Raw genomic sequence first — 13,152 nt, forward strand, 5'->3', positions numbered from 1 at the left:
ATTTTGAGCTCTTTTTTAATCTCTTAAGAAATGATTATTATTCTGAATACTGAAGAGAAGCTACTAAAGTAATTCTTGTAAAATCTAATAGAAAAGCTTCAGTTCTTAAGTCATATAGAGTAATATCTCTGTTAAACTATTTAAGAAAAGTTCTAGAAAAGATAATAACTACTAGATTATCTTTTATAAGCTCTATTAGTGATTCTCTTCTATTTAATGAATAAATGAGAGATAGAAAACAATATTCTGCAATTGACACTATTCTCTCAGTTATTTATAATATTCAAGTAGCAAAGTATGAAGACCTGATCTCAACTGCAGTTTTTATTAATATAAAAGATATATTTAATCATGTTTCAAAGTCTAAGATGATTCAAACTTTGAAGATGTTAAAACTGTAACTTTCTCTAATAAAATGAGTTGATTATTTTATATTTAAAAGAATTATATAACTATTCTTTGATGAAAGAAAACAAGATAAAACTGAGATAAAAATAGAAGTATTATAAGAATCTTCAATCTCATCTGTTTTATTTGTAATATACACTGCATATTTATTCAAGAATAGAGAGATAAAAATAGTGAGATCTTTAAGTTATATAGATAATATTAATCTACTCTACAGTTCAAAGATAATCAAAGAGAATTTAGAAGTAATTGAGAAAGCAGTAAAGAAAATCTTTGTTAGAGTAGATATTAATCTAATTTAATTTGATATGAATAAAACTGAGTTAATTCACTTTTTTTTCAGATTTAATAAGAGAGAACTAAGTCTAACTCTTCTGAATAAAGAGATTAAACTCAGTTTGAATGTTAAATAACTAGAAGTATGATTAAACTCTAAGATGAATTTTAAATATCATATTCAATAAAGAATCATCAAGACAGAGAGACTACTGAATAGTATAATCAGACTATTAAATACTGAGAGAGATCTATCTTTTCAGGCTATGAGATAGTTATACATAGCCTGTATTATCTCAGTAGCTGATTATAAAGTTTAAGTTTGATGAAATAATCAAGATAACTTCACTGAACTGTTTCAAAGTCTATAAAACAGAGTTTTGAGAAGAATTCTGAGAGTATTCAAATCATCTTCTATTAAAGTAATGAAAATTGAAGTCTCAATTTCATCTTCTACTATTCAATTTGAAAAGATCTGTATGAACTATACTCTGAGAGTTATAAAGATGAGCTTAAATCATATAATCAGAGAAAGAGTCTCTTCTTCATTTTCATCAGTTAACTCAGAAAATGAACTGAATTGAAATAGATTTCTTGATTATAATGAGAATAATACTTTAAAGAAAATATTCTCTCAACTGTATAGACTATACTCACTTATTAAGAATTAATTTTCTTTATTAAATATTGAGAAAATTGATCATGAGAAGATATCTCTCTGAAGAGAAAAGCTGGAATCTCTCATAGACTTATAAATAAGTGAACTATCTAAAGAGAGAGAATATAAACAGTATTTGAAGAAGATCTCTACAATTAATATAAAAGCTTCTATTCTGATTTACTCAGATGACTTAAAAAATAAGAATTTGAATAGATTAGACACAGACATTGCTTATACTGAAGATAATATTAATTTTATCTCAGATTTCTGAAATCTAGACTGTGAATCTGAAGTCTTTGATAATGAACTATTTATAATAGTGAAAGCTTTCAAACTCATTGAAATAAAATCTTATAAAAGAGAAAATTATTTGAAAGAGATATGAATATTCTCTGATAGTTAAGCTGCTTTAAAAAGACTTAGAAATAGTCAGATTTATAATAATCAAATGAATCTTAAACTGATCTTAAACTCTGTTTTGAAAATTTAAAAGAGAAGAATATTAAAACTAATAATTCATCTACACTGAGTTTCTGCTTATATAAATATTCATGATAATAAATTGACTGATTCAGCTGTAAAAAAGAGTGCAGAATTAAGCAGATCTATTTAAAAAAATATATTCTAATCTTTTATAAAGAGAAAAATAAAAGAATCTTATTTAGATAAGTAAAATGAAAGCTGACAGAAATAAAAGAAGAGTATATATTATTCAAGATTTGAAATAAAACTCAAGTGAAAATCTTGTTTAATTAAATATAAAAAGAAAATATTCTCATCTATAATACAGCTGAAACTAGAATATGACTATTTCAAATTTTATATACAAAGATTTGATGATAGATTTGATTCAACAGAGTACTTATTCTACAATATAAATGAGAATCCTGAGTATATTGTAATACATTGTGTATTATACAATAGTCTCAGAGTCAGATTAAAGAAGAAGTATGATTTAAATCAATTAAATATGAGGTTCTTATTCTCAACTGAGACAGGACTTAAATACTTAATAGACTTTCTATCAGAAACTCAAGCAGCTATAAGAAAATGACTCAACTCAGAAGTATCTGAATATGAAGAGATGAAAATTGATTAGATATAGTCTGTTAAAACAGCTATACACTTTCTTTTAATAATTTTATTTTATTATAGTCTCTCTTTACTGTGCTTGTTTCTTTCTGTTCTTTTCTATCTATCTATTTAATGTGTCTATCTTTAAGACTATGTTCTCTTTTTCTTTGTCATGATATTTTCAAATGATTTCAAAGTATTAATAGGTGTTAAAATACTGTAATTTATAAACAGTTTTTATATTCTGAGCTGGAATTTTCTGATTTTACATATCTGAAATTGATAAGTGTATAATAGTTGACTCTATAGATATAGGAAAAACTCTGAGAACTAAAGATTCTCAGATAGATATCATAGTCTCTGACTGTATACATTTATAATTGAAGAATAATAATAATAATAATAATAGTAACTGAGAATTAATGATTGAGAATGACTGAGAATTAAAGTATATATATTTAAGAATGAAGCAGTTGAAATCTGTGAAGTGTAATAAAATAGTCTATATAATTAATTAGATGCAGTCTGATATATATATTATTACTAATCTATTCTCTTCTTAACTGACTTTCAACTGATAACTATCAGAAATTATAGAAGAAGATAATGAGCTTAAGTAAGAGATTGAAAATATTCTTGATAAGAGATTACACAGTCACAGTTAATAATATCTTATGAAATAAGTCATTTATAATTAACTAATCTGAACTCTGAGTTCTGTATTATCTGAAATAGCAGTTCTTGACTGATGAGAACTACTTCTGAAAGAAGAGAATCAATGTGACAGACTGTATCTAATTAATTATATAGACTATTCTATTACACTTCACAGATTTCAACTGCTTCATTCATAAATACATACACTTTAATTCTCAGTTATTCTCAATCATTGATTCTCAGCTGCTATGAACATGTACACTCTGATTCTCAGTCATTCTCAATCATCAATTCTCAGTCATCATGAACACATATAGATTCTTTCACTTCAAAGCCTCACTGTGTACATTACTACATACATGTATAAATATTCACTCTGAGTGTTAATTCTCATACTTTCTCTTTCTTTCCTTCTCTAATGTTTTTCTCTTTGTTATATAAGACCTATAAATATTATACCGATCTATTCGGCGTAGGCCTCTTACAATATGTATTATATTCTGGAAGCATACAACAGATGCGGCCTATTGGAGTTTAAAAAAGGCGCAAAATTGAGTGCTACACAACATCGCAAAATCCCGGGAATCAATCCGGAAGCAAAAATAGAGGATATATGATGATTTTCATCAGCCAAACTGCCCGATGATTGTCTGTAGTACACAGCTTTATCTATATACAAATTATCGCCAGCACCAAAAAGATCACGAAACAACAAGTTTTAGTTAATCCCCCAAAAGTGGGGAAATAGAAAAAAATAAAATGACTAATCAAGCTATCCACGATCACCCCTTAATATGGCGCTAAAAAAGAGAAAGGGCCCTGATATACATGTTTGCCGGCTGCGGGTAGGGCTGCCATGGCAGGGGTCGAGAGGTGGCGGGTAGTGAATTTATGCCAACAGCATCCGTCTTGGATCTTCGATATACTCCTTAATCTACAGAAGGGGTCAGTAAACGAAGACAATTTCCAAGGGGGGAAACTGACCTTAACTAGGAAAGTAACGGCTTCCCGACCATCCAAGAGGCGGTGATCGTAGGTCAATGCAAGGTACATCATCTAAACGGTACTTTAGTCATATCCATATAGAGGAATACGAGTTAACACAGGGGGAAAACTTACAGGTCTGATCTCGATCTTTCCGTTAACGACGACTGGCTTGTCCTTGATAGCATGCAGGCCGAGCACAGCTATAAAAGCCCCGTAAGTATGATATGACCATATTATGTGTATTCTAACCGGATGAAAGAGGCTCCTTACCTGTTTGCGGAAGATTGATGATGGGTGTACCCATCAGAGATCCGAAAACGCCTCCCTGGAAATGGTGTTAGTGAAACGCAGCCGCTACAGGGTGGTTTGAGAGCAACTTACGTTGCTAATGGTGAAGGTGCCACCGGCCATATCCTCGATGGTCAATTTGTTATCACGCGCCTTTCAAAATGTCAATTAGCATGTCCGTCGCTCAAGCGGGGGTAGTATGGAACTACGTCACGCAAACACACCTTTTTACCCAAGTCTGCGATCGCCTTCTCAATACCAATTAGCTCCATGGACTCAGCGTTTCGAACAACAGGGGTGACCAATCCCTTTTCCGTCGCTACCGCAACGCTGATATCGACGTAGTCTCTATAGACAATTGTATCACCGCCATTAGGACCTTCAATAGACGCATTGACAGTTGGAATATCCCTCATAGCCAAGACACAGGCACGGGAGAACGCGCTCATGAAGCCCAATTTTACACCGGTTTTCTTCAAAATATCGTCCTTGTAGAGTTTACGGAATTCCATGAGAGATGACATGTCCACTTCGTTGAAGGTAGTGAGTGATGCCGCGGTATTTTGAGACTGCTTTAGGCGCTCCGCGATCCGTAGCCGCATGCGGTTCATTTTTACCTATATGATTGTCAGCTAAGATAGACCTTTGATAGCGATCTTGCGGGTGAAAGGACTAGGAGGAACTTTACTCTGCGCTCTTCTCGGTTTCCAGGGGCTGGCTGGGATGCCTGCGTTTGGAACGTTGGATGAGCTTCCTTGGGGCGGTCTGGGCGGTGGGCTCTGGCTTTGGTGGAGGAGGAGGAGCTGCCTTTTCTTCTTGCTTCGGTGGTGATTGTGGTGGGGAGGGAGCAGCCTCTGATTTTGCTTCTGGCTTTTCTTCTTTGGGTTTCTCAGGAGCGGCTCCGCCGGTCTCCAGCTTCACGAGATCTTGACCAACAGTAACGGTGTCCTCCTCGCTGGCAAGGAACTCTTTGATCGTGCCAGCCTCTGGAGCGTTGACGGTGATATCGATCTGGAACAGGCGTGCGTGTGAGTAAGGAGTAAGTTCTATGTAAAAAGAATAAAACATGGATAAAATGGTAGCAATATTCACCTTGTCTGTTTCTATAGTTGCAAGTTCCTCGTCTCGTTCAACATACTCGCCGATCTCTACACTTATGTGTCAGCATGATTCCATCAATTGGCAAGACATACAGCGGAGAAAGCACCGACTAAGGTAATAATAATAGAGATCTCACTTTTTGAAAACTGTTTTAATGTTCCTTCCGATATCGACTCGGCCATCTGTGGTACCTTGACAATCGAATCCGCTGCTAGGCTCGTTAGAAACGTCGCGACGCAAAATAAAAATTTGACAGTGGGGGTCGGGTATAACAACCGTAAGTTCGTCGCTGAGTGCCCATAAACAGCGGCGTTTTCGAAAGCGCAATAGTTTGTCTACGCAAATAAATGGTTTATTTGAGTCATGAACTTGCGACACGGAATTGGAGTACAGAGCGCAGTAAAGTTGGGATATATACCTCAATGGAACGTGCGAGCTCATGACGGTGGTCTGTGTAGTTGTTCTCAGACAGCCATTGGATTGCGATACTCGGCTGAGAGAGGACGCAGCCCTGCAAGAGATTGAGCCGGGAAAAGCATTTCGAGAACCGAGTAGCATATTTCTCGACATCTGTCGCGGGAGTTGTAGTCGTGGAGCCATGGTGATTGCGCGCTATATAAGTGTAAATAAACTAGACTCAAGGCTGGGAATCAGAATAGAGAGGGTTACGATACAAAAACAGGGGGGAAATGACAGGACGATAAAACCGAAGAATAATATCAGCAACGAGTGCGTGGATGCACACGGGGAGAGGTGTTAAGTATTCCCGAGGAGCGCGGGAATGAAGCTGGCTTCTTGTTCTTGTTTGTGGTAAGTTAAATATAATAGCTGAAACCGGAATCGAGGTGGATGGATGCGGAACAGGAACATCTTCTCTCCCGCCGTTGCCGGGCCCAGCCCAGCATCACAACCACCGCCTCGAACGCTGTCTACAGGCAAATATCGCCCAGTTTTCCACCACTTTACCCGGCTCCCAATTGGCGCAGCTCAAACAGGTATCCATACTGACGCTGTCTTGCCACTTAGCTGCGGATATTTTAAATACTCAATTAATTGTCGCCTGGGTTGGGGCCACACACAATTCTTCATCCGCCATCATGACGCCCAACCCAACAGCACTGTAAGCTGCTCGCAGAATTACCCCAGACTACAATTGCACTTCATGTTGATCCCGCATATACTAATCGCATTTATCTCCTCTTTCTGAACAGGTCTCTCTACCGACGATCCCTCAAGCTCGCCCTCGATTGGGCCGTCCATCGCCACCTATGGCGTGGCCAGGCTGTGTATATCCGTTCGCTCTTCGATGCAAATAGGGATGTGCGGGAACCTCGACAACAGAAGGTATGAGCTATACTGTTTAGCCAGAATTGATATATATAAGTATCTATCTATGTATACTATGTGGACTAAGAGCTATGGTTGACATATTCGTTAGATTTTATTCCGGGAGACCGAGAAGTTGCTCGATGAGTGGAAACACCCTGATCCCTACAGAGCCCCGAGTGCCCCAGGCGGTATGTTCCCCCCTCCCCCCCTCCCCCCATGTTTTTCTTTTCTTTTCTTTTTCTTTTCTTTTGATGAATGGATGAACCGCATTGCATGGTTCTATTTTTTTTATTTTCCAATGACTCGCTAACGATTTGGTGGGCAGGGAGCAAATACGAGCGAAATATGGAAACGCCTATCCTAGAGTGTACGTTGGAAAATTCTATAACTCCTCCCACCTTACACACGTGTCATATCTGGTATAGAGTTGAGCCATACTAACTAGTATCCGATATCTAGTGGGCAAAGCACAACACGAGGTAATGGAGGAAGAGGAACAGAGAAACCGCGAGACCGCAAGGATCAACCAGGCGAGAGCGCAAAGGCAGAAAGAGGACGAGCAAGAAGCGATCAGATTCGAGAATGCGCAGAACGGTCGGTGATTTCGTATGTGTGTTGCGTGTACGTGTGCAGCCCAGGGCTGCTGAGAGCTCTGCTATGTTCTATTATTTTATAGAGAGAAAGAAAGAAAAAGAAGAGACGTCTCAAAAAATAAGCCCTTTTTATGTATATAACTAAATATTTCCTTTGGGTTTGTCTTATTTAATCGGAAGTATTTCTCGGTTACTGGTTGTTTTCGTTTGAAATAGGCACATACCAATGAGTGCCAATTCAGAATGTGCCCTGTCGAATACCAAGAAAAAAAAAACCATGCGCAGATCAGATCCTCCTTATTAATAGCATGTCCTTTCTCGCTCGTAGAGTTGCAACTTATCAATGGCTCTCTTTGTTCAATTCAAAATGTGAAACAGCATCACGGATCCCCCTTTAGTCAATGCTAGTAAGTTGGTAAAAACCGACTCGGTATTTTCCAGATATCGTGATTAGTTTCGTAGATCAACGAAAGGCTAGATTGGCTTCTCGACGCGCCTCAGCGGAAATTGAGGAGGTCAGAGCAGCGCGACTTTCCAAATCGTAATTGCAATAGAACATCAGGGTAAGGTTTTCCCCCATTAGAGAGAAAAATTGAAAGAAAAGAATTAAAAACAATTAAAAAGAATAATAGGCCTTCAATTTCGATGAATCAAGCTATAAAAAGCGCAAGATCACCAGCACACGTCGAAATATGCTTTCACGGGCGATACACCGATTTAAAGATCGCCCACCCGCACCGATTTGCCATCCGGGACGTAATGTACACCATTAAAGAAAAAGCAAAGCAAACAAAAACCATAAAAAAGAAACTTTGCCCAACCAGAATCCCATGATCACGTCAGAAAACCCAGACTGCGCCGAAGAATAAGAGCAAACAGAAAATTCGAGAGGCATAAGAAAACAAAAAACAAAAAGCAGCTTAAAGTTCAACGCTGGAGGTGGGGTTCTTTGCGCCCTTGCCGGACTTCTTGGGGAGGAGGTTCAGGTGGATGTTGGGCAGGACACCACCCTGGGCGATGGTGACGTGACCGAGAAGCTTGTTCAATTCTTCATCGTTGCGGATGGCGAGCTGGAGGTGACGAGGGATGATACGGGTCTTTTTGTTGTCACGGGCAGCATTGCCAGCCAACTCTAGGATTTCAGCAGCCAGGTACTCAAGGACGGCAGCGAGATATACGGGAGCACCTATTAAACGCGTTAATATCGAAACCTCACATCAAAATAGGAGATGACTAACCAGCACCAACTCGCTGAGCATAGTTTCCTTTGCGCAACAGACGGTGGACACGACCGACTGGGAAAGCGAGACCGGCCTTGGAAGAGCGACTATTGAGAGAAAAAACGACAAGTTAGACGGAATTCAATCGAGGGATGTATATATAGTGTGTACATGTCGTGTCACATCACACACGATAAAAGGGCTGGAATATCACGTACGATTGCGAGGTCTTGCCGCCGCTGGCCTTTCCTCCAGATTTGCCTCCAGTCATTTTGAATAAGGTTGTTTTGGTTTGGTTTGGAAGATAGAGAGATAGAGTGGTTGATGGAGAGGGCAAGCGGTAGCAGTGGATATATAAGCACGAAGTAGAATGGAAGCTGGATGATGGAGCAAAACAAGAACAGAGGAGAGAGAGAACAGAAGCAGCGCAGAGAGGGACGGGACGCTGGTTTATAAGAAAACGCGGCAGCGGTTCTTGTTGGGCGGCGTCGCAGCCCAGATCACGCAGCGGGTCACGGGATCCTCGCTTAGCTGAGCTGGATCAGGCAGATCAGGCCAATCACAGGCTGCCGTTTGCTGTGTCAGCGTATTGTGGCCTGGTGCCCGATCCGGTAAGTCTGGTAAACCACGCTGTTACCGAACCGTACAGTCCAGTATTAGCCTATCCCCATACAAACACCACCCACCGCGCCCTCTAATCATACGGATCATACGGGTCTGTTACCGTATCGAAATTCTGCTTCCTTCACCCACCTCAGATCACGCTGCGTCGGCTGGCGCTGCTGGCTGCTGCTATAAGTACTCGCCCCCCCGCCTGCTCCTCGTCGCGACTCTTGTCTCTTCTCCATCTTCCACTGCTTCACGTCCGCATACCTTGCTCACACCACACCCGCCGCCACACGTCTATTACACACGACATCTACTTCTTTACCCTTTTTTAATTTTTAAAAAACTCTCAAATTCATAATGGCACCAAAGGCCGCCGAGAAGAAGCCCTCTACTGGAGGCAAGGCCCCCGCCGGAGGCAAAGCTCCTGTTGAGAAGAAGGAAGCTGGCAAGAAGACTGCCGCCACCGCTGGTGGTGAGAAGAAGAAGCGATCCAAGACCAGAAAAGAAACCTACTCCTCCTACATCTACAAAGGTATGTTATTCTCTCCCTCTTCACTTTCCCCGTATATCCGTATATCCATCGAAAAATCGCTATGACAACACATTACTAACGCGTCTTTGTTTCTTAGTCCTCAAGCAAGTCCACCCTGATACTGGTATCTCGAACCGTGCCATGTCCATCCTTAACTCCTTCGTCAATGGTAAGTCGCGATAAATACCCCCGTTGATTATTCGCAGAGCATCCACTAATCAAATTCCTCAATGGTAGACATCTTCGAGCGCGTTGCCACCGAAGCCTCCAAGCTTGCTGCCTATAACAAGAAATCCACCATCTCTTCTCGAGAAATCCAGACTTCGTAAGCTTTGCCTGTTCCATCAATATGTCATCCAGTCGCGTCGCGTCACTAACATCTCGTTTTTAAAGCGTGAGACTCATCCTCCCAGGTGAACTTGCCAAGCACGCCGTCTCCGAAGGCACAAAGGCTGTCACCAAGTACTCTTCGTCTGCCAAATAAACGACTTTGTTTTTTTTTTTTTTGTTTTCTTGCTTTCTCTTCTATTATATGGTTTTTCTTTTTTTAATTCCTCATGGTCGAATGTTTTTTTTCTCTCTGCGGCTCAGTGAGGTGGCTACGGGTGTTAAGTGGGTTTTCTTGTTTCTCTAACGCTTCATGGGACGGTTTTGAATTTGTTATTTCCTTGTTTTCAATTATTTTTTATTTTTTATTCCACTTTGCAACATTCCACATGTCTATGGGTTGCAATTCGTATCGGTTTGATGGAATGTACAATAAATTACTGGAATATGGAAGGCAGTCCGGCATGGGTTCACTGGCCACTGGCCGCCTCCTTGATTAAGGCAAGAAAATTCAATTTGCTTTTATTGTGCAAAGTCTCTCCTGGTATTTGTCTCTTGCAATCAAGATCTCCGATGTGGAATGCGTGGAGCTTTTGCATCTTCATTTTCACGTGGGGAAGACGGTCGATGATTTTTGATGTCAAATAGATACGTGTTTCTATCCATAAGCCAAGAACAAAATCGATACTATATACAGCCCAGGCTTGTCATGTCATGAAAATGACTAGAAATCAGAAGAAATCCAGGACGACGAGAAAACTTGATAAAACCATGTAACCAACCAACCAGCCGAAACAAAAGAATTGACTTGCGCGTCATTTTGATATATGTAAAACACTGGGGCTATCCCCAACATCGTCGTCGCGGATGCTCCTCTCATCGCCGTCAACGCGTTCGTCGCAATCGTCACATTCATCATCATCGTCATCATATTCATCCAACGCCTCAACCTCATCAACAGCCCCTTCCCTCTCCGACCCATGCCCACCAAACGGTGACGTCTCCTTATCAAAAACATGAATGATCGCTTTCCCATTCCCAGTTACCGCACCACCGCGCACGTTCCGCTTCCAGTTATCCCAGTCATCCTCGTCGCGGATCAGGAAGCCAATTAGCATACTAGGATCCATGTCCTTGATGTGCAGCCGCCGCAGCCGGCGCGTGTGGTAGGTGTTCAGCTCCTCGTCGGTGTACTGTTGGTCGACGGGGACGTGGTAGGGGAGGGCAGGGCGGGTGTGGTGCGGGTCCAGGTAGAAGAAGTGGGAGCCTTGCGCGCCGATGAAGTAGTGGGAGGAAGAGGGGCGGCCGCTATTGGTTTTTGTTAACAACGCCGCCGTGGCTTTTTTTTTTTTTTTCAAAAAAAAAAAAAAAAAAAAAAAAAAAAAAAAAAAATTCCTTGGACAAGCTGGATAGACGTTTACAAACTTACCCTGCTATCCCTACGGCCTGTGGGTATTTCAACACGGCCTTGAGCGCTTCCCAGTATACGGGCGTGACGCGGTCGATGCCCAGTCTGATTCCGAGGAGGATTAAGGTGGGGCGGATATCTGTGCTTGTGCCTGTGCCGCCTCCGCTGGCTATTGCCCGGAATCGATCTTCGTAGACGTCTGAGCCATCACTTGTGACGTAGACGTTTAGACCGGCGTGTTTGCATTCGCTCGATAGTGCTCTGCGGGATATACTTTAATGAGTAGAATGACAAGGGAAGCGCTGGGAGGGGCGGGTGAAACCCACTGTATGCATCTTGCTGTGGCAGACGGGCCAAACCATTCCCCAGGATATTTTCCGCACGCAGAAGCTCCATGCTCCACGAATCTGTGAATTGAGAAGGGGGCCCTCGGATCATCGGCAAATAGCGAGAGTAAATTGCTTTCTTCCTTTACTTTGGTGCCCCGTCTCCACTCTACAGGATTTTGTTTCCCTTTAGCTTTTCGTTCATGTAGTAAACGGGGAATAAAGCGTAGTAAGGCTCTTTCCCGGTGTAACATACCTCGACCTAAAAATAATATCGCCAGCGCATTTGCAAGCAAGCTCTGTCCCGATCGAATCATACAACCCCATCCTGTATCTGTTGTAAATCCCTGCGGATCAACCAGTTGGCTTCTGAGGCGAACGCCCAGCGTCATGGCCGACGCAGCGTTGGGGTCGCTAGACTTTGGAATCAGCGGGAAGCTAGACCGATACGTGAGCCATATCTTCGACTCGAAGTCATCTAGGAAGGCCGCTGGCCAGTCCTGCTGCCCTTGTTGTCCTGGTGGGTTTGCTGTGGTGGATCCATGGTGGTTTGCGAAAAGCGGCACCTGGCTATTTAGGCGGGGACCATTATCTGGTGGCCTCGTAGCTACTGCATTTGTTGTCTGATCTGAATCATTTCTATGTTCATCCCGCGTCTTGTTATCATCCTCCTGGGTCTGTGGTGATTGTGGTTGCGGTTGTGGTTGCGGGGGAGTCAGTGGCTGGTAAACTCGCCCCAGACACCAGATGGGGGAGCCGGGTTCATCGTCATTCTTAGGCTCAGGATCCCAGAAGTATTGCACGATTCTCTTGTACTTTCCGATATCAACGTTATTCATGACGGCTGACGGTTTAGACTATATTAATACCCCATGGATGTTGGCGGTAACCGACGGGGTAGGGTCGGTCAATATCAGTGGCGGTGTTTATGGAGGGTTGTACGTAGAACACCTGACGAGATATACATATATATATATATATATATATCTGTACTCCGTAGTTATAGCTGGACTTGATGCGACAAAGACGTAATTTATGACCAAGACCTATAATTGCAAACAACGAAAGGCAACGGAAAAGTACAAACTTAATGTAAAATACAACTCATGCAAAACAAAAAGTAACTAACAATGATCCTTCGCATGGAGCCGCTGCAAGCAGAAATCGTTGATTTTTCGGACTCTTGCAGCCTGGCGCAGAGTCATCCTCCATACACACATAACTAGCTGCAAGAAACCATATGCAGGGAACAACGAAGAGAAACACACAATCATGACGATGAATGGAATTTAATCTATCTAAGCACCTATTCAGAATAAAGACATCCGTATCATATACATATGCTCTCTATAAAGT

At 41.2% G+C, this 13,152-nt stretch overlaps 6 protein-coding genes across 6 annotated transcripts; 2 read left to right on the forward strand and 4 right to left on the reverse strand.

Moving 5' to 3' along the window:
* Nucleotides 1–3,965: 3,965 nt before the first annotated feature.
* On the reverse strand, nucleotides 3,966–4,962 carry BDCG_17335 (2-oxoglutarate dehydrogenase E2 component (dihydrolipoamide succinyltransferase); the record flags this gene model as incomplete). The annotated part of the gene is made up of 6 exons (XM_045426475.1): nucleotides 3,966–4,010; nucleotides 4,061–4,132; nucleotides 4,196–4,263; nucleotides 4,334–4,388; nucleotides 4,445–4,504; nucleotides 4,576–4,962. 6 exons carry the CDS (start codon nucleotides 4,960–4,962, stop codon nucleotides 3,966–3,968), a joined length of 687 nt encoding a protein of 228 aa, XP_045281719.1.
* A 2-nt stretch (nucleotides 4,963–4,964) lies between these two features.
* On the reverse strand, nucleotides 4,965–6,052 carry BDCG_17336 (2-oxoglutarate dehydrogenase E2 component (dihydrolipoamide succinyltransferase); the record flags this gene model as incomplete). The annotated part of the gene is made up of 6 exons (XM_045426476.1): nucleotides 4,965–4,968; nucleotides 5,040–5,362; nucleotides 5,444–5,499; nucleotides 5,589–5,660; nucleotides 5,729–5,787; nucleotides 5,871–6,052. The coding sequence occupies 6 exons, from the start codon at nucleotides 6,050–6,052 to the stop codon at nucleotides 4,965–4,967; spliced, it is 696 nt and encodes a 231-aa protein (XP_045281720.1).
* A 228-nt stretch (nucleotides 6,053–6,280) lies between these two features.
* Nucleotides 6,281–7,783, forward strand: BDCG_06485 (NADH dehydrogenase (ubiquinone) 1 beta subcomplex 9). Its single transcript, XM_045422219.1, has 5 exons — nucleotides 6,281–6,572; nucleotides 6,664–6,796; nucleotides 6,891–6,969; nucleotides 7,107–7,148; nucleotides 7,241–7,783. Exons 1-5 carry the CDS (start codon nucleotides 6,550–6,552, stop codon nucleotides 7,381–7,383), a joined length of 420 nt encoding a protein of 139 aa, XP_045277910.1. The 5' UTR covers nucleotides 6,281–6,549; the 3' UTR covers nucleotides 7,384–7,783.
* Nucleotides 7,000–9,328, reverse strand: BDCG_06486 (histone H2A). Its single transcript, XM_045422220.1, has 3 exons — nucleotides 8,813–9,328; nucleotides 8,613–8,701; nucleotides 7,000–8,560 (listed from the first exon to the last, which is right to left on the reverse strand). The coding sequence occupies exons 1-3, from the start codon at nucleotides 8,863–8,865 to the stop codon at nucleotides 8,295–8,297; spliced, it is 408 nt and encodes a 135-aa protein (XP_045277911.1). The 5' UTR covers nucleotides 8,866–9,328; the 3' UTR covers nucleotides 7,000–8,294.
* Nucleotides 8,834–12,739, forward strand: BDCG_06488 (histone H2B). The gene is made up of 4 exons (XM_045422221.1): nucleotides 8,834–9,735; nucleotides 9,833–9,904; nucleotides 9,973–10,060; nucleotides 10,129–12,739. Exons 1-4 carry the CDS (start codon nucleotides 9,561–9,563, stop codon nucleotides 10,217–10,219), a joined length of 426 nt encoding a protein of 141 aa, XP_045277912.1. The 5' UTR covers nucleotides 8,834–9,560; the 3' UTR covers nucleotides 10,220–12,739.
* BDCG_06489 (autophagy-like protein 4) lies at nucleotides 9,674–13,128 on the reverse strand. The gene is made up of 4 exons (XM_045422222.1): nucleotides 12,053–13,128; nucleotides 11,797–11,965; nucleotides 11,492–11,731; nucleotides 9,674–11,370 (listed from the first exon to the last, which is right to left on the reverse strand). The coding sequence occupies exons 1-4, from the start codon at nucleotides 12,633–12,635 to the stop codon at nucleotides 10,878–10,880; spliced, it is 1,485 nt and encodes a 494-aa protein (XP_045277913.1). The 5' UTR covers nucleotides 12,636–13,128; the 3' UTR covers nucleotides 9,674–10,877.
* Nucleotides 13,129–13,152: the final 24 nt, after the last annotated feature.

This window comes from Blastomyces dermatitidis, assembly GCF_000003525.1.
Source record: "Blastomyces dermatitidis ER-3 genomic scaffold supercont1.7, whole genome shotgun sequence".
Classification (NCBI taxonomy): Eukaryota; Fungi; Ascomycota; class Eurotiomycetes; order Onygenales; family Ajellomycetaceae; genus Blastomyces; species Blastomyces dermatitidis.

Coding starts and splice junctions, on each gene's coding strand:
- BDCG_06489 (XM_045422222.1), bottom strand. CDS start 12,635: ATGAATAACGTTGATATCGGAAAGTACAAGAGAATCGTGCAATACTTC. Junction 11,732..11,796: donor GCCACAGCAAGATGCATACA/GTGGGTTTCACC, acceptor TATATCCCGCAG/AGCACTATCGAGCGAATGCA. Junction 11,371..11,491: donor CAGGCCGTAGGGATAGCAGG/GTAAGTTTGTAA, acceptor AAAAACCAATAG/CGGCCGCCCCTCTTCCTCCC.
- BDCG_06485 (XM_045422219.1), top strand. CDS start 6,550: ATGACGCCCAACCCAACAGCACT. Junction 6,797..6,890: donor GGGAACCTCGACAACAGAAG/GTATGAGCTATA, acceptor CATATTCGTTAG/ATTTTATTCCGGGAGACCGA. Junction 7,149..7,240: donor GGAAACGCCTATCCTAGAGT/GTACGTTGGAAA, acceptor TCCGATATCTAG/TGGGCAAAGCACAACACGAG.
- BDCG_06486 (XM_045422220.1), bottom strand. CDS start 8,865: ATGACTGGAGGCAAATCTGGAGGAAAGGCCAGCGGCGGCAAGACCTCG. Junction 8,702..8,812: donor GGCGGCAAGACCTCGCAATC/GTACGTGATATT, acceptor TTCTCTCAATAG/TCGCTCTTCCAAGGCCGGTC. Junction 8,561..8,612: donor TGCTCAGCGAGTTGGTGCTG/GTTAGTCATCTC, acceptor CGCGTTTAATAG/GTGCTCCCGTATATCTCGCT.
- BDCG_06488 (XM_045422221.1), top strand. CDS start 9,561: ATGGCACCAAAGGCCGCCGAGAAGAAGCCCTCTACTGGAGGCAAGGCC. Junction 9,736..9,832: donor CTCCTCCTACATCTACAAAG/GTATGTTATTCT, acceptor TTTGTTTCTTAG/TCCTCAAGCAAGTCCACCCT. Junction 9,905..9,972: donor CCTTAACTCCTTCGTCAATG/GTAAGTCGCGAT, acceptor CCTCAATGGTAG/ACATCTTCGAGCGCGTTGCC.